The 25,281-nt window shown below is 43.0% G+C and overlaps 1 protein-coding gene across 4 annotated transcripts in view; it reads left to right on the top strand.

Annotated features, from left to right (window-relative positions):
* rnf220a (ring finger protein 220a) overlaps positions 1–16,172 on the top strand; it is a 159,371-nt gene extending 143,199 nt beyond the window's left edge. For 3 of the 4 annotated variants that reach the window (XM_080034870.1, XM_080034873.1, XM_080034872.1), the window contains exons 11-13: positions 6,683–6,794; positions 9,583–9,657; positions 14,483–16,172. In XM_080034870.1, coding sequence (XP_079890996.1) covers positions 6,683–6,794; positions 9,583–9,657; positions 14,483–14,554 — 259 coding nt within the window. In that variant the 3' untranslated portion in view covers positions 14,555–16,172. Of the gene's footprint in view, positions 1–6,682; positions 6,795–8,964; positions 9,160–9,582; positions 9,658–14,482 lie in introns of all 4 variants that reach the window. The other variant, XM_080034871.1, reaches the window with a different exon arrangement.
* The last annotated feature ends 9,109 nt before the right edge of the window (positions 16,173–25,281 follow it).

Here is a 25,281-nt window from a genome sequence, read left to right as displayed (position 1 = left end):
CTCAGTCACGGTGATTCTATGACTTACTGATGAGTTTTCTTACTAGTGGGAGAGACGACTTGTAAAGGGTCATAAATGATGTATTTTGTGTGGATTCTGTTTTGTGTGTGTGTGTGTGTGAGAGAGAGACAGGGAGGGTCTCTCCATATATTGATTTTTGCTGCTCTGGTTTTCTCACAGAGCCACCTTTTTAGAATCATTAATGGAGACACGGGCAGATACAAGCCACACACTGGTTTGGAGGCAGCAGTGTGAAAACATGCAGATGTTTGTTCACGCTGGTGTACACACAGGCCACCAACAACACACACACATGTGCACAATGAACCAATACAAAAAAGTGCAGTTATTCAATAGTCCAAATGAGAGTCCATATGGGGTCTTCTTCAAGTGGGCCTGCTGAGTATAAATAACGTAAACATTTTCATTTCCTCAAATAATGTCATTTGCTTATATGTGACTGCAGATGGAAGCACATTGGCCTCATACCAAGCTGTTTACACACACACACACACACACACACACACACACAAACTAGCATGCAGACACACACACACACACCCACCCGCAAGCATACACACTGCCCTATCCATTAGAGCAGCCTGTGTGTGAAAGGCCAGCGCTCGGTAATTCCCTCATTTCCATCTCCTCATCCATATTCTGCCACAAGTAAACAATCTCCCATACACACACACACACGTGCACACACACACACACACAGCCTGTCCCCTGCATGGGTAATAGAGGTCAGCTCATTGCGAGAGAGAGAAACGTCGGTGGGCCAGCGAGGGAAAGAGAAAGAGGGACTTGGTTGATTGGTTGCTTCTGCATGTCTGGCATATACTCTTGTCCTTTAGCCCCGTACGATTGCATGCATTCACACACACACACACACACTGAGCTGGGGTCAGTCTGCTTCTTGAATCCATCCCCCACAGTCCCCTATTTCTGAAAGTGATTTTCATGTGTACACCTGGAGCGCCTTTGAGGATAGCCCCTAAAAATCACCACTCTCATCTCAATTGCTTAACCTCTCCAAACTTCTGTCAAGGCTACACTGGTTAGCAGAGCAGTAAATGAATGACATCATTGTATTAAGGAAGGTCTATAATGCATATTTACAGGAATATGCCACTTAAAAAATAGCTACTGTGTATGTTTCTGATTAAATGCATGTTTGTAGCTTTACTTAATTATTATTATACATGTCCCCCATCCCCTTTGGGGAGACTGCTCTCGATAAATGCTTCATTTAAATGAATCAATTGGCACTCAGTGTGTGTGTGTGTGTGTTCTCCATATTAAATATCAGCAGAGGGGATAGTGAATAAGCGAGCAGCTTGAAGTGTATTGATCAGAAAGAGCACTGCAAGGCAAGAGGTGTGTATGGAGGGGATGCATTCGATAGGTTGCCGTGTGTGGTGCTGTCGTCCTTGTTTTACTGTGTGTGTGTGTGTGTGTGTGTGTGTGTGTGTGTGTGTGTGTGTGTGTGTGTGTGTGTGTGTGTGTGTGTGTGTGTGTGTGTGTGTGTGTGTGTGTGTGTGTGTGTGTGTGTGTGTGTGTGTGTGTGTGTGTGTGTTGATGTCTGAGGGAAACCTGTGTAGGCAGGTTAGTGTGGCAGTGGTCAGGCGCTGCTGATTGATTGACTAGCACACACACACACATGCACAGTCGCTGTGTTGCTGGTGTCAGTGAGGAAGTGGTCCTTCTTCCTGCTGCTCTGTCAAACACACACACACCCATATGTGTGTGTTTGACACATTCACTCAAGTGATGATCTAGTTAGGACTTTGTACATTTCTGAGAATCACTGATGTCATTTGGTAGGAATCATCACAATTGCCTGAGGCTCAAAGCCAAGATCTAGCCAAGCAGAATTTCTGAAGAAAATAGGGCTTCATGGGACTTGGTTATGGGCAAAATGTGTGTTGATGTGTGTTGTAAGACCGTGTTGTAGCTGAGGTGTTAGTGGTCACCTGGAGCAGAACATGCCTTAATCTAAGTATCCATTTAAACAGGGAGCCAAGTAGATGCTGAATGATTGCAAAGGAACAAGCAGTCAGCCGGCCGCTTGGCTGGAACAATTCCCCGCCTCACTCTCTCCTCCGCTTGCTACAAATGCACGTATCTGTGGAGCTTCTGTGCCCCTCCGTCCCCAAATGAAAATGAGATTTGTCTCCTTTCGTTACATTGATACATTGTGTGTGTGTGTGTGTGTGTGTGTGTGTGTGTGTGTGTGTGTGTGTGTGTGTGTGTGTGTGTGTGTGTGTGTGTGTGTGTGTGTGTGTGTGTGTGTGTGTGTGTGTGTGTGTGTGTGTGTGTGTGGCTCTGCACAGGGCTGCTTTAGTGAAATCTCTCTCTGTGTGTCTCTGATCCCAGATGGGTAATGATCTGGTCGCCTCCCGGGGCGTCCTCGTTCCCTTGCTCATTCCCCTGCAAGATAAATGAGTTCTCTCTTTCTTTCTCTCTCTCTCTCTCTTTCTCACACACACAGTCACAGATATATACATGTACACCGCCTGAGACGCTCTTTCCCCTCTCCAAGATAAATGGCCCCTCCAATGCCGCCAATGCGATTGCTGCCAAATTTGGTGCTCCAGCTGGAACAATGCGGAGAGATTTCCATGTGGTTTCTGCAAATAATTGAATCTGTCCTCAATTTGGAAGTGATGAAGCTAGATTTCTACCCCTCCAACCCCCCCCCCCCCCTCATCCCTCCCTTTACACACACTCAAACACAGACTGTCTGTGGCTGCCGATTCTTCTCTGCTTTTTTTATTATTGTCTCTAAGCCACATTTCTCCCTCCTTTCTCTTTCCCATTTCTCTTTTCCTCCCGTCCTGTCTCAATTTTTCTCCGGCACTTACAAAACGATGCCCTCCTCCCCTTCCCCTTTTGCCACCTGAGACCTACACACACACACACACACACACACACACACACACACACACACACACACACACACACACCTCGAGACACGGGGGGAAATCAATAGTGACTTAAATGTTTTATCATGGTGTGTCAGTGTAGTTAAGGCCTCGGTTAACAGGGGGTGCAGCATGCTCTAAAGGGATTTACCGCGGCTATTTCCACAGCACATACATGTGTCCAGATTTATTCCCCCTACCTGCCGGATATAACGCTTGATAGAATTTAGTGCCACAATGATTTTTTTTTTTCCAATCATTAATTGTTATGTAATTGTATCATTTGCCTTGTGCTATAGTGTTGAGAGAGAGAGATAAGCTGAGTGAGGCCAAAATGCAGGTAGACAGTAGATTAAGACACGGGGCTGATTGAGATGGATGGTGGAAAGGTCCTGGGCTACACACAGGGCCCCCACACACACACACACACTAATGAAATGAGAAATGGCCTCACACACGTTTGGGACAGAGCGCTAAATAGAGGGGATGCTCAGCCCATCTATCTGTCTCTGTCAGGCTTCTTTCTCCTTTTGTGCTTGCCGGCCGGTGGCTGCCATAGGGCTGACTGGAGATGGATATGCAACCACAATTTCCCTTCCTTTCACCCTTATACATGCACACACACCATTAAAAAAAAAAAAAAACATTCCCGGTGGGGCCAGTAACTAAAGCTAGTAGTAGTAGCATGTTATGTGAATGGACAGTGTGTTTTTTTCTTCAGTATTAGGTTATAACTGAAGCTGTAGCCTTGGATCTAAAGACCTGGGCATCATAAAACCCAAGCCAGAGCCGGGTCCCAGTGTGCTCACAAACTCTCCACACATTACACAGTTCACATTACAACTCAACAGATACGACGCAAACAGATTGTGCACACCAGTAAATGACTGGAGTTAGTGCTCTCGTTTTTATGAGCAGAAATCAATGTACAAAATATTTAGCTTGCCAAAATTCTCAGTTTTAGTTGACGCTTTTGCTGGGTGAATTCACAGACCTACATTTTGTCCGGGGGGCAGATCATGTATCCAGTTAGCCGTAGTTACTCAACCTTAATGCTAAAAAGTAACTTGACCAAACGTTTGTCTTCTATGCCAATGTGTCCAATCGTTCAACATTTCATATTGTTTATGCTGGCGATCTCATTTGTATAGCTCCAGAACATGAATTAGCAGGTATACTTGACATGTTTAGCTTGTTACCCAAAATGAAGTGTTAGCTTGTTTTCTGCAGGGCTACATAAAATGTTTTGCTAAGTCCCAGAGTGACATCATTTTTTAGTATTTTGGCTCCAAGACTGAGACAGTTAAAAAAAAAAGCCCTGAACCAGCTTAAATAGTGACACACACAAACAGCATAAAGGCCTTAAACTCAAGGATTTGTACGTTGTGGTCCTTGCTGCTTGAGAGGGCTGTTCATCTCTTTAGTGTGTGTGTCATATTTAGCCCCAGAGGGTTGTCTTCCCTTTCTTTGGCCCTGTGAAATCCTCTGCTTCTTCTTTTTTTTTATCCCCCATTAAATCTACCATTCCCCCCTTCCACTTCCCCATCCCCCTGTTTTTAGATGGCCACAGTCGCATAAAGATAGATTAACACGTCTTTTTTATAGCTTTGGGTAAATTAAGCAACTGCTTTTTTTTTTTTTTCAATGGGCTTTTTAACTATAAATCCACCATAGGAAATGAATATTCATTGTAGAGGTAGAAAGGGAGTTGAGTCAGGAGAGGGGAGAATGTTTTTTCGAAAGAGTAAAACTTGTGTTCCTTCCCCGCACTTTGACTAACTTTGGACACGTAAGGAGAGCCCGTTGGCAGAGTTTTGTGTTGTACTGAGCGACAGACAGGGCTTTATAGGAGCTTTTAAAAAGAAAGAGACAGCCTTGTTTGAGGGACAACCCCTGTCCACACCGGAGTCTACTGCTACCGCTTTATAAGCTAGCAGGCTAATCAAGGCTAAATGGCTTTTTACAAGCTCAGCGCTAATAAGACGGGAGAGGGTAAAGCAGTTTATAGGGCATGGAGTGGTGAGTCCCAACTAGGATCTTTATAGACACCGGACAGGGATGGGGGGGAATGGACCAGTTGGATCTGGACATGTTATTTACCTGCAGAAGAAGAACAGTGATGTCAATTCTCTATGAGAAAACAATATCCTACTAAATAATCTTAACTTCAAATGACAACTTGTACTTTCCACTATTTGAATACATGTTTTTTATATATATTTGCTATATGTTAGCAGAATATTTTACAATAAATTGCCAAATCATTAGGTCTATGATACAAGCTGATATCTCATTGAGTGATGTCTTTGACCAACAGTCCAAAACCAAAAGAGATTCAATTAGTGTGATACCTCTGAGACAATTAACAGACTGGAACCAGATAGAGAAACATGTGTTTTGCTTGAAAGGAATGATAAAATAGTAATTACTCATCTAATCAATAAATCAACAAATCGTTACAACTGCGGTCACAAAAACCAATCATTCTTTCAACTTTTATTTAATTTTAAATAAAAGTTCTCCAACACAAGTTTCTGCCAAAAATAAAAATGTACTAACTGCAAACCTGAGGCTTCTCTCCTTAGCGCGCGTGTGTGTGTGTGTGTGTGTGTGTGTGTGTGTGTGTGTGTGTGTGTGTGTGTGTGTGTGTGTGTGTGTGTGTGTGTGTGTGTGTGTGTGTGTGTGTGTGTGTGTGTGTGTGTGTGTGTGTGTGTGTGTGTGTGTGTGTGTGTGTGTGTGTGTGAAGATATCCAGTGATGGCTAGGCAAGCCTGAAATGTTTTTTTATTTTGATTCAATCTTCAATTTAGTCTTTAAATTCAATTGATTTTAATTTATTTAGCATATTTGATGTCAGGACTCAAGGAGATCAGATATTAAACTAGTTTTGTTGCATACAGTAAAAATAGATTATCGGTATCCGGCTCTTAATTTGAAATTGAAAAAGTCCATCCGCGATATCTGTTACCCTGCTGCTAGTGTTTGAGGATGCAGCAAATTAAGCCATATCCTAGTCCACACACACACACACACACACAGCCACTTATCGTTCTCTCTCTCACCCTTCCCTCTCTCCCGCTTGTCCTTCCCCATCCAGATCAATACCATAGATCAGCTAGCTATCAGGCTGCAAAATGACCACATCACCATAAACACACACCCTTGTTCCCTTTTTAACACACACACACACACACACGGGCTGCTATTGCGAGCGGATGGCTATAATAAACACCGGGCCCGCTGTGCCAAATCATCAGCAGCGGCAGCAGCGTTGCGGTCTGTGCGTCGGCCCGTATTGATTTAGTTATGGCTGCTTCATATGCTGTCGGACAGTGTTAAATGCACATTTTCTGTTATCACGCTACACATTAATCAGGAACTGCTTAGAAGGCAGGGAAGAAAGGGATGACTGTGGATAGACTGAAGGAGGGATGAAGTATGGACATGACGGGAAGAGGGGATAAATACAGAGAGCAAGGAGAATACATTGTGAGGCATAGATGATAGGTGATAAAAGAGAAAGATGCAAACATGAAGGTGAGATCATTTTTTTTAAAAAGAGGACAGGGTGCTTTAAAGTATAAAAAAAAACAATATGGATAAAGAAAAGGGTGGAGTGTTGTGGGAATGAAAAAAGGCAAATTGACATTTTCTATGAATTTAATTTCAGATGTACACACAATGTAATGTGTCTCATACTGCCTATCAATGAGTCTATGCATGTCCAAACTAACCACATGTCTCGTCTTGTTCCAGGGTAACAGAGGAGGAGTCCACAGCCACCACCATGGAGGCTCTGAAGGCTCGAATCAGAGAGCTGGAGAGGCAGATCCTGAGAGGAGACAAATACAAGTGTCTCATTTGCATGGTGAGTAGTATCACATTCATGTCTGTCTGCTCATCAACCCTGTACTGGCTTTATTTTTGCCATTGAAGGCCCTCAACCTACAGCTAACCTATGTAGCATAATAGAAACCTGGCCATGCTTTACGGTTGGGCAGTTAGCGCTTGTTCATTGGTGTGGCTCTGTTTTGAGTTTTATGAACAGTGATGCTGATATTTCCGTATGTTAAGTGTATTGCGTTGTATGCCTGGTGTACTCCTTGAACGGTGCATGTAGGGACTGTACACATCTCAGTTTGTGGATGTCTAAGTAGCATCATGAGCATATGAGTGTGGCCGTTGTTTTGCTGTCCCATTGTGCTGGTGTCTGCTCACGCATGGCTCTGCAAGTCAACTGAATGTCTGCTGCAATAGCCCACTGCTGCTAATATCCTTTCTTCCTGCTTTGAAATCAAGTGCTTCTGATTCTCCCATATGATTTATATATATATATATATCGATTTTATTCCTGACCAGGAAGCTTGTAAGAGTTAAATGAAGTTATGATGGACCCTAGCTAGATTCAGTTAGCAAGCACTTTGAGCATTTTTAATTGGGAAGATGGTTGTGAGCTTTATAGGTGATTGATTGGACTCTCAGATCAATGATTTAGGGCACACGTCCAAACATAATGTCATTCAGAACGAGAGGGACATATATGGTCGTCGGATGCATAAGATGTGACTGTACCTGTTTTCCCTACATCAGTGTCCCCGTCCCCCACTTTGTGTCAAGTGCCCATCCTGTCATCCCTCAAGCGTGTCTGTGTGTGTGTGTGTGTGTGTGTGTGTGTGTGTGTGTGTGTGTGTGTGTGTGTGTGTGTGTGTGTGTGTGTGTGTTAGAAAAAGTGGGTAATTACAGACGCATGCTCTTCCTAAAGGTCAGTGTGTGGCCCGAGGTGACACGAAGGGCAAGGCACAGCGATCGATCACTCACTTGCCCCATGGACACACTTCTCTGCTCATCTGTCACTGTCCCTCATCTCTCACACACACACACACACACACACACACACACACACACACACACACACACACACACTCTCTCTCTCTGGCATACAGACAAACCTAAATATGTGTACACACACCACCGGCGGCCTTACATCTAATCTATCTCTGTCTTGTCTTCACCTTGTCACTGCGCTCCTTCTTCCCTGTCGGCGTACGTCTGATTTTAAAGTCATTACATCGGTCCAACTAGTTTGCAATCACGACGCATTTTAGGCAAGCTGGAGTGGATGCACAATTTATTTAGTTATTTTTAAGTTATGAATCAATTGGTTGTGCATGGGTCATGACCTTTGGAGGCTCAGGTAGTTGTATATAAGTGGAAAACAAGTGGTGTCATTCTGCTGCTGAGGTTGCCCTCTTTCCCTCCGTGGTCCTGATGCGAGCTCAGTGCTTGGGTGTTGGTCTCATCAGTGGATTTCTACCCCCATCTACTGGTGGCTGAAGGAACTGCCTCGTTTGAAGATTTCTAAAAAGGGACAGTTGTAGAGGGGCCTTCATTCATATAATCAGAGCCACTCAAGTAATATTATTAGTTCAAATGGTTACGGAAATGGAATTAAGGAAAACAAACAAGGCAGTTCTTGGTGTGTCTATGCATATGTAATGGTGTATAGTAAAACTGATACTTGTACTGTTGGTCAAACGAATAAGACATTTGAAAACATCCCTTTGGGCATTGGTAAATAATCTTTTCACCATTTGCTGGTCATTAATTTACGGATACATTCCTGTTTCTGTGTGATTATGAACATTCACATCTTCATAGTGTGCCCCATAAACACGCCTCCACACCTTTAGTGTATTTTCTTTTGTAAGACATCTGTGGCAACGACGCATTAATATCATGAAGTACAGAGTGATTGGCGTCTCCTCCTTCAGCTTTGCCACTAGCATGTCAAGTCATCAGAATTCATATGTGTTATTATTTGACATAACACAGTCAGTGGGAACAGAGGAAAGTTTGAGTCATTTTCTAACAGTAGTTTGTGTTACTGGCTGTCCTATCTGTACGCACTCTCATCTGTGTGTGTCTGTGTGCGAGTGTCTTTTGTGCCGTGGCGTTTGTGTGTGCGTTGCGTTGGGTTTGGAGCCGGCCTCTTATGAATAGCTGCCACCTCTCCTCTCCCCACCCCTCCCTCCCTGCAGAGGAAGCCTGCTCTCCAGTCAGGCGTGGAGATCAAGAGCCTAGGGGCGTGGCCAGGGCCGCGGCCGCTGGCCAATGAGGTCGGAGTGAGGCAGGCTAAGTCCCTCCCCCTCGGCCTGTACTGCCTGTACAGGGGCCTTGTGATTGGTGGCTACGGCAGCGGCATAAAGAGGCTCCTCACACAGCCCCACAGGAGGGTAAGGCACTCCCTCCCTCCTCCGCTCCCCACCCATCCCAACCATCTCTCCATTCTTTTCGGAAAGGAAAAGAAAAAAGAGCTGCCCATCATATTGGGTCCATTCATGGCTGTCCCCCTCTGCCTGCCTGCCTCCCTCCGTCTGTGCTCGTTGCCTGCCCGATATCGTGTCAGTTGCGTGTGTGTGTGTGTGTGTGTTATGGTGCAGGTTGCTGGTTCACTTACCCCCCATGCTGTGCCTTGCTCAGTGGTTCTGTGGCTGTTGGCTGTGTCGTTTCATGGTCAGTGGTTTGATGCTGTCGGTCAGGGAATGTACAGTGTTGTATCGGTGGTCGTTGTTAACCTGTTGGCAAGTGTGTGTCTTTGGTGAATTTGGCGCCATTTTTTAATGTGTTCCCCCCACCCTCTCTCTCTCTGTCTCCAGGACTCCTACTCGATGCCTCTCACCTCCATCCAGTGCTGGCACGTCCATTGTGAAGAATGTTGGCTCAGGACTCTGGTACGAACACACACACACATTTGTCCACACACACACTTCTCCACACACACTCACACAGCTCCTCATGACGTGCAGTTATTGCAGCCTCATTTGGTAGTCAGTGAGTTTCTCTCTGTAGCCGTGCCCCACAGGGAGGAACTTAAATGGAATATTTCCCAAATGACCTGTTCTCTGGCTGCACACACACACACACACACACACACACACACACACACACACACACACACACACACACACACACACACACACAGTTGAGGCAATGCAAACACTTCCACTTCTCAATAGGGGGAAAGCTTAAATGGAATAGTCCCCAAAAGGCTTGTTAGAATGTTAGAATAAAGTGGTCAACCTGAACCTCCAATGAGTTCTGCATATTGCCTCAGGTCTGCACACACACACACACACACACACACACGCACACACACACACACACACACACACGCACGCGCGCGCGCGCGCGCGCAGTTGTTTTGTTGGTTATTAGTTAGTCTAATATATTCAGTAGTGGGTAATTAGCTGGTGCTAATGTGGTTAAATGGAGCACAGTGTGTGTTTTCTGCTGCTGGGAGGATAAACACCTTCTCAGCATATACTTCATTGTTTTGCTTTCTCTCTCATCTTACCATCTATCTTAGCTCTTCTATTGCATTTCTCTTCTTTTCTCAACCCTTTGGCTCTTTTCTGTTTAACACCATCACTTGTGACAGTCACTAACAAGCAGTTCCCCTCCATTAGCTCACCATTTGATACTATACTTGTAATTATAAATACACTCTCAGTGTAATTATAGGACCAAACACGGAGAGAATGGGCAGCCATTAATGAGTGATGGACTGTGAATCATTACTGGGCCTCTTTGATGAAATGCTCGTGTGTCCATTATTCAGTTTGTGAATAATTTTCTTCTAATTTCTTAAAAAAAAAAATGGTTTCAGAATTAATATTAAAGTCATACGTCGGCCTAAACCATGCAGACAGGTTTATTTTGAAAATGAATGTGGGAAGGAAGCAGTCTGCATGTTAAACAAATTACTCTTAGGTTTTATTTTATTTTGTTATGTTTTTTTAAGGCATCCTGAAAGAAAACATTCTTCAATGGGGCTCATTGTTTCCGTCTGCCATGTAGTGTGTGTGTGTGTGTGTGTGTGTGTGTGTGTGTGTGTGTGTGTGTGTGTGTGTGTGCGTGCTCTGTCGTCACTGGTCTAACGTATGGGGCATTAAACTCATAGCCTGGAGACAGCTATAAAAGAGACGGGAGGGCCTAGCTGATCAAAGTAAATGCCTGGGAATCTAGTTAACCCAGTCAGCCCAGCCCTTCACCGCTTTAATGAGCAAGGCAGCTGGAGCGCCGCGCCACGGGCTAGCACACTTCCACACACTCTTCACCGCCCACTGCAGCACAGTGCACACAACTCCGACAAGCAAAGAGGATGGCTCATTCACACCTAGAGATGTCCCATTCTATCTGATGATCTGAGTTGATCATCAAGGCACCAGGGAGAAAACACATGATTTGGCTCAATCACTAATGGAAAGTAGAATGAATAAGTTATTTCATTCTCCATTCGTTCTTCACCTCTACACCTCTGTCCTTATTCTCTACTGAGACACAAAGACTGTTTTCAGTTACTCTGGATCCACAAATCCTCTAAGCAGGAGGCTGTGAGATCTGTCAGGCTAGTGCACCACCTCAGGTGTGTGTGTGTGTGTGCGTGTTTACCCTTCAGACTACCTCAGTCTATGAACCCACTCCCAAAGAGTTTATTCAGTGGCTTACAGGAAAAGAAGCCTATAAATCTTGAGGGTCACACCAGGTGTGTGTGTGTGTGTGTGTGTGTGTGTGTGTGTGTGTGTGTGTGTGTGTGTGTGTGTGTGTGTGTGTGTGTGTGTGTGTGTGTGTGTGTGTGTGTGTGTGTGTGTGTGTGTGTGTGTGTGTGTGTGTGTGTGTGTGTGTGTGTGTGTGTGTGTGTGTGTGTGTGTGTGTGTGTGTGTGTGTGTGTGTGTGTGTGTGTGTGTGTGCGCGTGTGCGCGTGCTGACCAGAGAGGCTTTGGAAGGGGAAGGTACACCGGTTCTGAGATGTCTACATTCTGCCGTACTAGTGTCAGATGTCTCACGGTGTTTTCTAGGGCGGGGGAAAAAACTCACACACCAAACTGACACATTGTACGTTTCACACACCTCACAGTGGACTGTTGAAAGTCCTCCACATACCAAAAGAGATACTTTTTGATGGGTGTTTGCGGCCCGAAGAAATGTCTAAGGTCACTTTACAGAAGGCTATAATATGTGGACTCGCCAATCAGAGCAGACTGGGCTTTTTTTGGAAGGCGGGGCTTAAAGAGACAAGACGCTGAATTGAGGAGATTCGGCAATGGCACTGCGAGAAATATAGAAGGGTTTTTAAGACACTACACTTTGAAAACAGTCTCTAGTAGAAACCAAAATTACGATTTTGAACCTGGAAATGAGCCTAATATGTGACCTTTAAATCACAATTAGTGAAGGCCAAAGTCATGGCAGCTTTTTTTATTTGTGTAGTAATTATGAGCAAGGCTTCTGTCATAGCTGTAACACTAGAGAAGCAACTTGCTGCAGCTTCCTCCTACTAGCTACTCCAGATGTACCACTAAAGTACATAATGTCTATTGACTTTATTATTCCTTCATACATCTGCAACCAATGCTAAAAACAGCACAGTGAAAAGTGTTGGCAAGGTGTGTGTCTGCAGCCACAAGAAAGGAGCGAGCCGAGTAGAAAGAGGACAGTGAAACAGAGACCACCCAGTCACCGTGTTGTGTTACGCCGTCAGCCCCTGTGTAGCATATTATCACCTGCTGCTTTACTGCTGATGGCACACTATCAAAGCAGTGCACAGGAGAGAGGGAAGTACGCTGACGGGCAGGGAGACAGTGCTTTAATGCTAACCGACAGCTTTACATTCACAGGAAATAGTGGTTGTATGGCAAATTTTGCCTCACCAGTCAAGCACTGGGTAACTGTCTGAAGGCACATAGCATTTTTAACCGCTTTGCGACTATAAGCCCCTTTTACACAGAGATTGCTGCATATTGACGGAACAACATCACTCCAATATGCCGGCTTTGCTTGCTTCTGTGTTATTTACACAAAACCAAGCAACGCCGGCCTGCTGGCGCATCAGTAGTCCCTTTTACACAGCGCTCCGGAATGAAAGAGGTGCTTGTAAACAGCGTCAGGTGTGACGTAAACATTTAGCGCCGCGCCGGTCAGCTGCTTTACAACAACAACAATGGCCGGTGAATTGAGAGCAGAAGTGCTGGAGCTTGCAGTAAGAGGGCCGTATTTTACTGTCCCCACGATGTGCCAGTTGATCTCGCTACGCGCTGAGTCCAACATCACTGGGACAGTTAACCAAACTGACTAAATCAATCCGACCGCTTCACCTCTGTGTGTGTGTGTGTGTGTGTGACAGGTTGGTTGTGAGCGAGTCTCTTTGTGAGGCCAGCGATCTGCCAATCAGACATACACATACACACAGTGTGTGAAGTCACGTTACTGTAGACAGAAATAAAGTGTGGATATACGCTCAGACTTAGGATAATAATAGCGGCGGCGGAATGTGTTAGCAAAACAGTAGCTCTGTGGCTAACAGCTGAGCCGGAGCCTTCAGTCAGTTGAAGCAGACAGTCTAGCGGGGCGAGCAGACTATTCCCCCGTTACTAGGTCGACCTTCAAGCTGAACAAGAGCCCTCCGCTGCGCGTCGGGCTCCTGCTTCAGCTTGTCGGTCTTTATTTCTAGCAAGTGACCCGTTCGCTATACTTTATCCCTTACTTAGCCTAGCCTAGCTTTCCATTGTACAACTTCTCCTGGGCAGAAATAGACTCATACACTCTGCAAAATGAAGCGCGGGGGTTTGGATTGAGCAACGGACCTTATGATCAGCTAGATTATACACCGTTCCTTTTATTTGGTGATTTTTACGGGACATCAGGCCGCCGTGGTTAATGTTAAACACACGTCCTTCAACTGCTAACATGGTCGCATGTTTAGAACGTAGACTATGGAACGTCAAACGCGCCCCTGTTCCGCAACAACAAGCTGGAGCATTTAAACAGAGAGGCGGAACTGATCGTGTCGGGAATCTTACTACCCCCCGAGGTAGTAAAATTCCCGGAACGATCACTCGCACCTTTCTTCCCTCGTTCCGCAACTGTCGCATTTACACAGCAGGGCGGAGGGCCGAAAGGCCGGCATATTCCCGGCTTTCACTGGCTGTGTAAAAGGGGCTATAGTAAGCCTTGTTTTTTTTTAACTGCACAGAATGTCAATTGTTAATTCTTTATTTCTCATCCTATATAGCAGATGGGAGACATTTAAAAGTGTAAACCCCTTTACCTGTTAATCATTGCCTTAGCCCTAAACTGCATTAAAAAAAACTTCAATAACCAACAACAAAGATATGTTAAAAAAAAATAATAAAAAATAAAAAACATTATACCGGTAACTGTAAATCACTGCCTTAGCCAATTAACTTAAAGAAAATCGATAACAAAAGATGCAATTTAAAAACGTCCACATGTCAATTTCAGCGAATCGCGTTGCATTGCATCGGTCATGTGTCTTAAAAAACGACGACATCATCCAAAACATCTCTTTTCCGGTCTGCATGCGCTAAACATGCAGACCCCCATGCAGAGCAGTTGTGCTACACTGGAGATTGAAGGATCCTTCTTTTACTGTGTCACCATGCCTTCCTTACTAACATTACAGAACAACGCAATCCTGATTGAATGCATTTGCAAGTGGGAAAAAAAGCTAACCGTTGTCTCTCTCATTGATCACAGGGGAACAAGAAGCTGTGCCCGCAGTGCAACACCATCACCTCACCCGGAGACCTGAGGCGTGTCTACTTGTAAAGAGAGCACACAGACCCACCTACCCCACCACCGCTTATTCCTCCATCTTTCCTCATCTGGGATTCCATTGGCCTTCCCACGTCCATAGCCGTTTGTCTTCTCCCTCTCTCTCGGGCGATTTCCAAAACACAGACTCCAACCTGCTCCATGGGGCGGTTCAAACTGGATGGACCTTAATGACTGGCTATCAAGTAGAAAAAAACAATGGAAACACAGAGACCTATTTGTCCCATTCATTTGGTCGACGGGCTAGTTTCACTGACTATGTACATGTTGCATTGGGCGTTGTCCACTGAAAGACTTTGAGTCAGTGTTGACCCCCAGTCACCCTGCTGAGACCGGCTAGCTTCACGCTAGCTGAAGCTAGAAGGAACTTCTTAATACAGAATATAAAGACTTGTTTTTTTCCCCTCTCTAGCTCTTCTCTAACATCTCAGTGGTGCTGGACAACATGCTCTACCCAGAGGACTCCTATGGTTTTGGTTCCTTATACCTTATCTTCATGCCCCTGTTGCTTTTTAGATGATTAAAAAAAAAGGCCTGTCCACTAAAACTGAGCTCTCAACCAAACTGGGAATAACCTCACAACCTTGGATAGGAGTTTGACACTCTTCTTCTCTCGAGCCCTTTGTCCCTCCCTCTCTTCCCTTTCTCTTTTGTGGTGTTCTAGTGAAGTAAAACAACATTGTCCCCCCCCCCCCTTCCTCCCAAGATGCAGTGCAAGCACATGTAATATAGTTCTATGTATGTTTACAATGTTGGGTGTAAATGACATGGAGTTCACACACACACACATACATAAACACATGCACACATGTTACCATCAGCAGACACACACACACACATACAGAAGTATATAATATCAAAGTCCTGTTTTTAGTCGGGAAAGTTTCGGGAATGATGTCTGGGGGGGAGAAAAAAATGGCTGGAATAAACGAAGCCTTCTGTATTTTTAAAAAGAGAACATTTGAAGATCAGTCCAAGTTTTATTTCACTGTACAGGAATAATAAAAAAAATGTAAGTAATAAGAATCTACTCAAGACTAGATGGTTGAGATTTAGGTGGTGTCATTTTTTTTTTCTGCAGAGTACCCTGAAAAAAAAAAACAAGGAAAGTCGATGGATCTTTTTTTTTTCTTTTTTTTTCTAGATTTATTTAATGGTGAGATTCCTACGCTGCGAACAGGCAGAGCAACCAAACTGCTCTTTAGTTGCAACACTGTCCGACTGAGCCTCCTCTCCTAAGCCTCCATCTCTGCTTCCTCTCATTCACCATGTCCAGAGCATAGTCTAGAAAAAGTTTTCCTTTACCCCTTACGTGTCTCTAAAAAGAGCAATTTTTTCCCCCCATTGTTCCATCATATTGCAACGCTGCAAAAAAAAAGGTCACCAAATGGCAACCCCGAAGGGCAGGTTCTTTCTATCTATATATAACGTATAAGGGAAGTCTCTGGAAAAGAAAGGATAGCAAGCTCCAGAACCCGCAGCATTACCCCCTCTCTCTCTCTCCCTTTACGGCAGCAGCAACCAAGGTGGTGGTGTGCTTTGTGTTTGTAAAACTATGTATTCTGTGACGTCTGTATTGTTGTAAGAAATGCTGAAAAAAAAGAAAAAATAAAACTTCTCAAATACAACGTAGTGGTCTGGTTCACGCGAAACTGGATGATCGAATAAGACATATGTGTTCAGGAACAAGACAAACCAAATGCCAGGGTGAATTAAGTGTGCATTTCTTTTCAATACATTGTCTTTGATTTCAGCTCATGATGTAGTTACACGTCCTTGTTGGTTAAATCTGTCCGAAAGATGACAAATTGCCCAACAGGATTGTATCAGTAGGACAGTTATTGGGCCACATCTGGGCGGAAAAGGTCATTTTTGAAGCTAAAGTCAAAATGTAATGGACAAAGGGTGACGGTTCTGATAAAGAGTTGCAATGTTAACACATCGTGATAACAATAGATAGTTGAACTATTATGAAAAATACGTCATAGGAATACAGTACAGCAAATATATGATGATTAAGTCGTAAGATTAGAGAAACAAGCACCTTGGGACAAATTTTTTTAATATTTATAACATTATTGGACTCTTGTTATTGATGCATTAAAGGTGGAGTCAGTGATTCCGGAGATTGCTTGTATTCAAAATCACTTTGTCAAAATCAGTGAATATTTCTTCACGGTCTGCTACCTGTAGCTACTAACTGTCTTCGCTGGTGATAAAAAAAAAATCAAGTGTTGCACAACCTAGGCTCTGTTAACAGCCATGTTGTGCTAGTGAGCACTTTGCTGAGATAGCCCAATCTACCTGACAGGTGTTGCATATCACGACGCTGATTAGACAGCCTGATTATTGCACAGGTGTGCTTTAGGCTGGCCACAAAAGGCTTCTGCACAATGCTACAGATGTCGCCAGTATTGAGGAAGCGTGTTATTGGCCTGCAGGAACTTCCACCAGAGCTGTTTGCCCATGATGAAGGTTCATTTCTTTACCATAATAAGCCATCTCAAACAATTCTGCAATACATCCAACCAGCCTATCAACCACCAGATTTAAAGCTATAGTTCGTAACCGCAGTCGCCACCATGAGGAATTCTGAGTAATTACAACAACACCGTCTGCGCATCTACATGAGGTAAGCCTTCTGTGTCCATGCATGGATTGTACCTTCTGCTGTACGTCCATTTTTTTTCCTTCTAAACAGAATAGAATCAACAACTGAAACATTTGTGTGGTGCTGCTCTGCTTGGGATTTTTCTGAGCTCTTGGTTATTGTGGAGCTGATTGGCTTCATCAACGTTGTGTCAACCCGTTCCGCGATGGCTTGAATGTAACCGACATTCATTCATTTAAATTTGTACACAAGCCTTTGCTCCTTCTGTAGTGAGGTACTTTTTTTTTTTAATTGCATTTGCAAATCAATACATGTGTGTAGTGTATAACTGTCAGTGAAATTAGCTACAGTATTCGTTCCTACCACTACCCAGGCTTGCAGAAGATGCTACCATTTAGCCTGTTTTCCATAAGGTGAAATAACCACTATGTACTGTATGTGTGTTGGCTCATTGTCGGAGTGAGTCATTAAGGACAAGTGCTGTCAGATGCTAGTAAAGTTTTATTGTGAGGGAGGAAGCCGCAGCAGGAGGCGAGTCTTGCTTAAAGACACCAACTGCTTTGCACTCAGTTGGTTGGCGTGATGGATACACTGATCCAAAAAACCACAACGTCTCCCTCCCATCACATTCCTGCCAAAGCCAGTGTGAGGGCCTATATCCCGACCACCCCAAACCACACACACAGTATGAGTGTAGAGATTATGTAAAACTGTATTGCTATATTTGCTCAAAGTACTGTATGGATGTCACCAAATCACTCTGCAGCATAAATGTAATGCTCTACCTTGCAAGAAGAAACCCAATTGACTGATACTAAAAATGAAAAGTGTCATAGAGGTACAGTAGGCTATATGTTAACAAAGTTTTTCCCCTTATAATTGTATAATATTTTAATGCTGCAACATCCATGCATCTCCTTATCAGTGTAATGTAAAACTCATCCACGTCATCTGCTATGAAACTCAATGACCATGGACACACAAACCAAATGTGGCGCATACACATTTTTGGAGACATAAAGCTTCTGCTATTCTATTCATTCTTTGTCTCAACATGTATCTCAACCATGTCTCAACTATGTAGTCTGATGCATGTTGACACCCTTGCGCTGCTGTCGCAAGTAAAAATCTACCTACTTTGAAGCTGCCTGACTCAGATTATTTTAATAAGACACTTGGGTTTTAATACATGAGATATCAGAATTCTGATGACAGCCTATATCATTGTATTCACACTGTTTGATATCATGCACTTGTTTTATATCGTATATCAAACCATATGAATAGTCGTGTAGGGTCAGAAAACTGTTATTATTTTTGCATCAGAGCTTTGTTATAAATTAGTGAGGGGAACAAAGGTACGGAAAAAGTACAACACCTTTTCACTTTAAACTGCTATGATATATTTTTCTTAACACTGCGACATTTGTGCAAACTTTGCAGAAAATCCCTCAAAGCGTTCCTGAGATATTGCGGTCACAAGAATGGCCGGACAGACAACCGTAAGTACAACCCGAAAACACAATACCCCCTGCCTTTGGCTATCACCGGCGAGGAGTCGTAAAAAGAAAGAGGGAAATACGTCCCATTATTAGTACAGTACACCTAATACAGTAATTATACAGTAGTAGTTACAGGAAATATTGGACTGGCAGTATTCCACCATTGGAATATTGGATGGTTTTCTTGGACTCTGGTCAAGTAAAGAAGGAAATGTGTTAAGAGGAATTCATACTGGCCCACAGCTAATTTCTGCAACTTTAGCCCCACTGATGCTAATCTGGCTAAGCACAATCAGGCACACTGCTACATTTCTGCTCATATCACACTGGCATCAGTCCTTTTGGAGTAATACGTTAAGTTAAGATACTTTATTATTAGTAAATGGTTACAATGAAATTTGTCTTTCCGCATATCCCCTCTCAAGTTACCACACTTCAGAGGGGGTCAGAGGCCGGGGTCAGCCATAGTACAGTGCCCCTGGAGCAGTGTGGGGGTTAAGTGTCTTGCTCAAGGACATAATGGTAGAGATGGTGGCCACCATAGACGTAATACCAGCCACTAACTAACACCCTATATAATAACGCACATAAATAGTCTACTACTGTTAGCTGAAGTTATTAAGGGGGTTTGTAGTGATCAGGGCTGCTCCCATGTGTCTGTCTATAAAGCTGATCCACAGTAGGCTACAGCATTCCCATCTAGAGGACTTGGACACACAGCCTCTGCTCTCTGCCTTTAACTCCACACAGTCTCCACACTCCTCAGGCAGCTCTCCAGATGCTGTCAGCATTGGGAGGAAAAGTGTGTTTGTGCCATGTGCCTGCATATAGGCCTATACTCTTGTTAAACGCTGTTATAGAAACCAACCCTGCCCAACATCAGAGCTCATTTAGCAGCCACTGCTAACGTTAATTGGCATGAATTAAAACAGTGTGATCTTTAGCACCACTTTTTAGGGCGCTCAGATCCGGGTCCAAGCCTTAAACAAAAGCAGTTTTAGCCAGACCAAGGTGAGGCCTTATTAGCCAGAAGCAACCCGGCCCAGTAAGCGCTCCTGTAAGTGCTGTCAGATGTTAATAAAGTTGTATTGTTCAATTAGAGGCAGCAACAGCAGGAGATTTGCTTTGTAGAATACTCTGGAGCTGTTTTAAGTCTATGGGCGGGACTACAATATTGTTAGAGTACATATGAATATACAGTGTATAATAAGTGTCTAATAGGTCTCTTGGACAGTGATACTAAATTGTATGTATTAGTGGGTACGCATGTTGGCTATGTGCCACAAGCAATTGCAAGTACTTATTAGCTGATTATTTTTAGCTAGCATGTTGTTACCTAGTGATATTATTGACAGATACATGTTTGCTTTGAAGCTTACTAAGGTGAAGTAGCTGAGTAAGAATGTTTGGTTTCTCAGGCAACACGCTAGTTAGCTTGACATGCTATACGCTGGTGATGAAAGGTGTGTACTGTGTTGCCCGCTAATTCAGTTACATGACAGTTTTGGTTTTTCGTTTTGTGGGTCAAGGTCTAGAGAATTGTTTCACCTGCCAGATGGCAACTTCCGTTTTTGTTGATTCTAGCGGCACCTTTGGTCAAAAGTGTTTGTGTTTTTATGACACCATGCCTGTGGCGTGTGCATTTGTTTAGCAAGTGAGTGAAAGAGGTATCGCAGGATGCATCGCGATGAGTTTATGACTATGTAAGATTATGAAATGGCAAAGTAAACTTTGATTGTGTGTAGTTCGGGAAACAGGACGTTCTGGTCTGCCAGCTGCAAATCGTTTAGTCTAAGTTCCTTGGGGATTGTGCCAAAGCAAAGGCATAAATAATAATGTATGAAAAGATATATTTTCTTTTCTCTGATGGTATCATTTGCTGTTAGAGGTCATTTATGATCATCAGAGGAAAAATTAGACATCTAAAAGTTCTTCCTAGGAGGTTTATGGAACAAAAGTAATGTGACCAATGAAAACAGACTTTCACAGCCGTCCACCTCTGGAAGAATGAGCAGGTAAACTGGACCATGTCTTCACAACCATTGTTTTCCCAAAGCCAAAGTCCTCCCACTACACACCTGTGTATGTGTGGCATTTGAAAGGTTAGGTCTCTAGCGACTCCCAGTGGTTGTATCAAAAAATAAATTTTTCTTTAACCTTTGGCATCTGAACATATTGAAACGTGTTTAAATCAGATCTAATTCTTCCTAATGGGAGTTTCAGCTACATTGTGTCAACGTATAATTTAACCATTTAAAGGGCAGGATTATTTCTCAAAAACTGTGTGTGTGTGTGTGTGGGGGGGGGGGGGGGGCTGTTAATACCATGTAGCATACGTAGAAATGTGTTTTGGAGGTCAAATAGCGCGTGTCCTATAATGTGGGTGTACTTAGTATGGTGTGGCCTTTATTGGCATTTTACACACACACACACACACACACACACAGGCCGATCAATATGTATTCTCCCTGCCCCGTCTTCCTTCTTACACCTCCCATAGACACCCACACATTAGACACATCCGCAATGCACATGCACAGACCCATAAATACACTCACAAACACACACAGTTTGACACAAACTGCATATTGATTAAATCCAAGACTTACTCTGGGTGGCTGAAGACAATGATATTGGTCAATTCAACTAGACTGTGTATGTGTGTGTGTGTGTGTGTGTGTGGAAAATCTGTCCAAGAGGCGCCTGTAGATAGAAGCAGGAAATTGAAGCAGTGTACAGAAGAACCCCCTGAAGGCTGCTTAACAGTCATTAGGGCCATTTAGCTCATCAACTGACTCCTCCCAAAAGCAACCAGCTAGGTTCCCATGGTTTAAGTGTGCTTTCCACATTATGATGCATGAGCGGCATGCTTAAAAAAATAGTTGTGAGATAGCAAAAGTATGGAACATTTGGAAAAGATGGAATGAAACCGGAATGTCCTAAAATACAGTTGAACAGAGAGGTGTACAGCTGTTGTCCAGATTATATCGTGGATACATCTGTGTTGGTTGCCTTATTGATGCTTTACTTTGTTGTTTATTGCATACAAAGTGGAATGCTATTTAATGTATGTACACTGCAGCTTGATAATGCTGTCTGCACCCCTAATGCCCTTTTTATTATTTATTGTCAGTCATGTTTTCTTGACTGAGTTTGTTCTTCTTTTCTGGTTAATTTGTTGTTAAGGCTGAGATGTAGAAAAAGAACATGTACAATACAGGACTAGCAAAAATGTTCACCAGAATATCAATTTACAAGCATACATAGATGGTTTCACTCACATCATCTTTATACATTGTTTTATGCACTTAATTGTATCTGAGCAACAATTTACAGTATATGAGTGTGTTCACACCTACGAAAATGGAATCTGTCCACTATGCAGTGACACCAAGTTTCCACAGGGTGGCAGTGTTTGATAGCGATCCCCCTCCCAGCTCACCATGCAAGACATTATGATGCTGTTTAAAACATTTATTTAAGGAAAGCTGTTATATATTCCATTTGTATTTTCTTATCTTGAAAACAATGTGCTATTTGCTACACCTGATGCTACACCAGCTTGAAGCACACACTAGAAAAGAAGAAAAACCACAGCAATGTTAGTTTACATGAACCATGAGCAACAGATGTCACACCACTGACCAATCATTTTCTAAGACAGACAAAAAAAACTGATTGTGTGTTTAATATTTAATGCTATGATGCAATGGTAAATTTTCGGAACATACCAAACTTAAATTAAATGATGTCATAGATATTTTATATAGCAGTAGTTTATGTAACTAACCCGTGTCTGTTTGCATCTGTATATTCACCCTACACAACCATCTTTAACGGCCCTTATCTCAATCAGATATTAGTTTTTTAAGTACTCTGAACTAAAAATCTCAACTTTCAAGACTTTTAGTTTTTGAAGAGTTGCACATTTACACTAGCCTGGAGCTACCAGACCATCGTACTTAATTTCATTTGTACTGAAGGGAAAATGAAATTTGGGCGGAAGTAGGTGGGTGGGCGGAGCCAGGCTATTTACACATTATCAGCTAGATATTATCAAATCATATTTATTTAAACATAACAAAATGTATACAAGAAATAATAGTTTTTAATGTAAGTAAGTCAACTGGCAAAGTTTCATGTTATTTGTAAGTTAAACATGTTACCAGCAGTATATGTGAAAAGAACAGAGCAGGCTGAGAGAAAGGATGAGCAGCGAGGTCATCTCATCTGTTTCATCTGCTCCTTCAGTCCCCTTCACCACTCCTCCTTTCATCTTGGCAAGGCCCCCAGGGGAGAACACTGGCCCTGTGTGTGTGTGTGTGTGTGTGTGTGTGTTGGGGGTGTGTGTGTGTTGCGGGAAGAGGGGGGTCTTAGAGTCTTGCCACAGATCCACATATCTTGAAAGGGGGAGATGACAACATGAGATAATAGTGAAACGGGGTAACGGGGGTGTGTGTGTGTGAGAGAGAGAGGGCACACACTTGTCTGTTATGGGGCTTATTCCTCCCCCAACCACCCCCCAAAAAGACCTGTGATATTCTACCTGCTCAACCCCACCCCCCCTCCCTGACAGAACATAGGTTCCTCTCTTTCCTGAAATCACCATCACTTTTGTTTCCATTTTGCTCAAATGAAAAGGAAAACTACATCCATACGACCTGTTGAACAAAGGACGGACCATACCGTCTGACTTCACTTCAACAGTTTTAACACTGTACTATTTTGCATTATAATGGGGCTATTATTAGAGCGCAGAACTGTGCTAAATTATAAATAATCTCCCATGCATGCCACTTGGTAGGTGAACAAATGTAATTGAAGGATGGGCTTAAACAAATACATTTATCTAAAATAGTTTGCACATTAAGAACTTTTTAAGAGGGATGCAAGAAGTCTTTCAGAAATAGACTGACTTTTAATGACATCATTTTACCATGAGCCTTTACCCAGAGCCATATGGACATTTTGAACAACAGCCTGACCTGAGGTGACAGCTGTCAGGGGCAGAGGAAAGAGCAGTTCTTAATATGTTATAGTCGAATCTGATTGGTTGAAATCTAAACTGATAAAGGCAGTTCCTCCAAAGTTTTACACATGGTCCATTAAGTTGTCTCCAAAACCAATAGCCTATGACTAAATCTGCATTATCCCACATGTTGATTACATGCAATGTTTAATTTTTTTTTATATCAGAATTGTGAATGCAATACAGATGCATTGTTTTATTCTGTTTATTTTTTGATTCCATAGCAACAGCTCAACATGTAAACATGTGAAGCTTTGAACAAAGAACACATCTAATGGACAAAATACACAACACCAGGATGTGAACAACAGCTATACAACATCTGTTGCTGGGCAATTAATAAATACAGTACAAGAGCATGATAATATTGGCAAAATGTCAAAAACATCAAAAGTCCATTGCATGCACAGGTGCAAAATGCCACAGCTGTGTGTGTGTGTGTGTGTGTGTGTGTTGTCATCATTGGGATGATTCATTGACACACAGCGAGCGGCACATGTTTGATGTGGTGTAAGCAAAAGCAAAACTCACATCCTGCTTCTGTGTAAAAAAAGTATATCAATCGAGACTTGACTAGTTTCCACATGTTAATCCTAACTGTGTGCTGTGAGAGAGAGAGAGCGCACACAGTTGACATTATTAGGTGGGGCGACAGAAAAGGACACATCACGTGATGTTGGTCAGCTTGATTCCAATCACATGCAAAGCACTGTCATGTATTATGAGTTCCTGTAGTACGTTTCATAGGTGGTCACACACACACACACACAGCCTAGAAAGCTCTTTATTCATGAGCCTCTAATGTCCTGATATTCAAAGTCAGTCATTCTTATGTACAGTCATATGAAAAAGTTTGGGAACCCCTCTCAGCCGGCATTATAATTGACTCTGCTTTCACAAAAAAAATATAAAAGTGGTATGTCTTTAATTTACCAGGAACAGTTAAGTGCTGGGATGTTTTCCAAACAAAGATTTTTTGAAAAGCAGTATTTGGTTGTATGAAATAAAATAAAATGTGAAAAACTGGCTGTGCAAAAATATGGGTACCCTTGTGGTTTTGTTGATTTTAATGCCTGTAACAGCATGTAAAACTGATTACTTTAAACACAAAGTTGGTTGGATTATGTTGTTAAGCTTTGAACCTCATATAATTGTCTGTTTAATCATGAAACAATTTATTTTAGGTGCCTAAATGCAAGTTGCACTTCTCTTTGACTCTCTGCTGAAGTGAGACAGAATGGGATCATCAAAACAGCTCCCAAAAGATCTGAAAAACAAAGATTGTTCATTGTCATGGTTTAGGGGAAGGCTAGAAGAAGCTTTCCCAAAGGTTTCAATTGTCAATTTCGACTGTAGGGAACGTTGTCAGGAAATGGAAGGACACAGGCATAGTGGCAGTTAAACCCAGGCATGGCAGACCAAGAAAAAAACAGGAGCGGCATAGGTGGAGGATTGTGAGAATGGTTGCACACAACCCACAGATCACCTCCAAAGACCTGCAAGAACATCTGACTGCAGATTGTGTATCTGTACATCGTTCAACAATTCAGTGCAATTTGCACCAAAACATCTGCTTTTT

Source organism: Ammodytes marinus (assembly GCF_949987685.1).
Source record: "Ammodytes marinus genome assembly, chromosome: 9".
Taxonomy (NCBI): domain Eukaryota; kingdom Metazoa; phylum Chordata; class Actinopteri; order Uranoscopiformes; family Ammodytidae; genus Ammodytes; species Ammodytes marinus.
The sequence above is the reverse complement of the archived record's forward strand: the minus strand, read 5'-3'. Positions and strand labels throughout refer to the sequence as shown.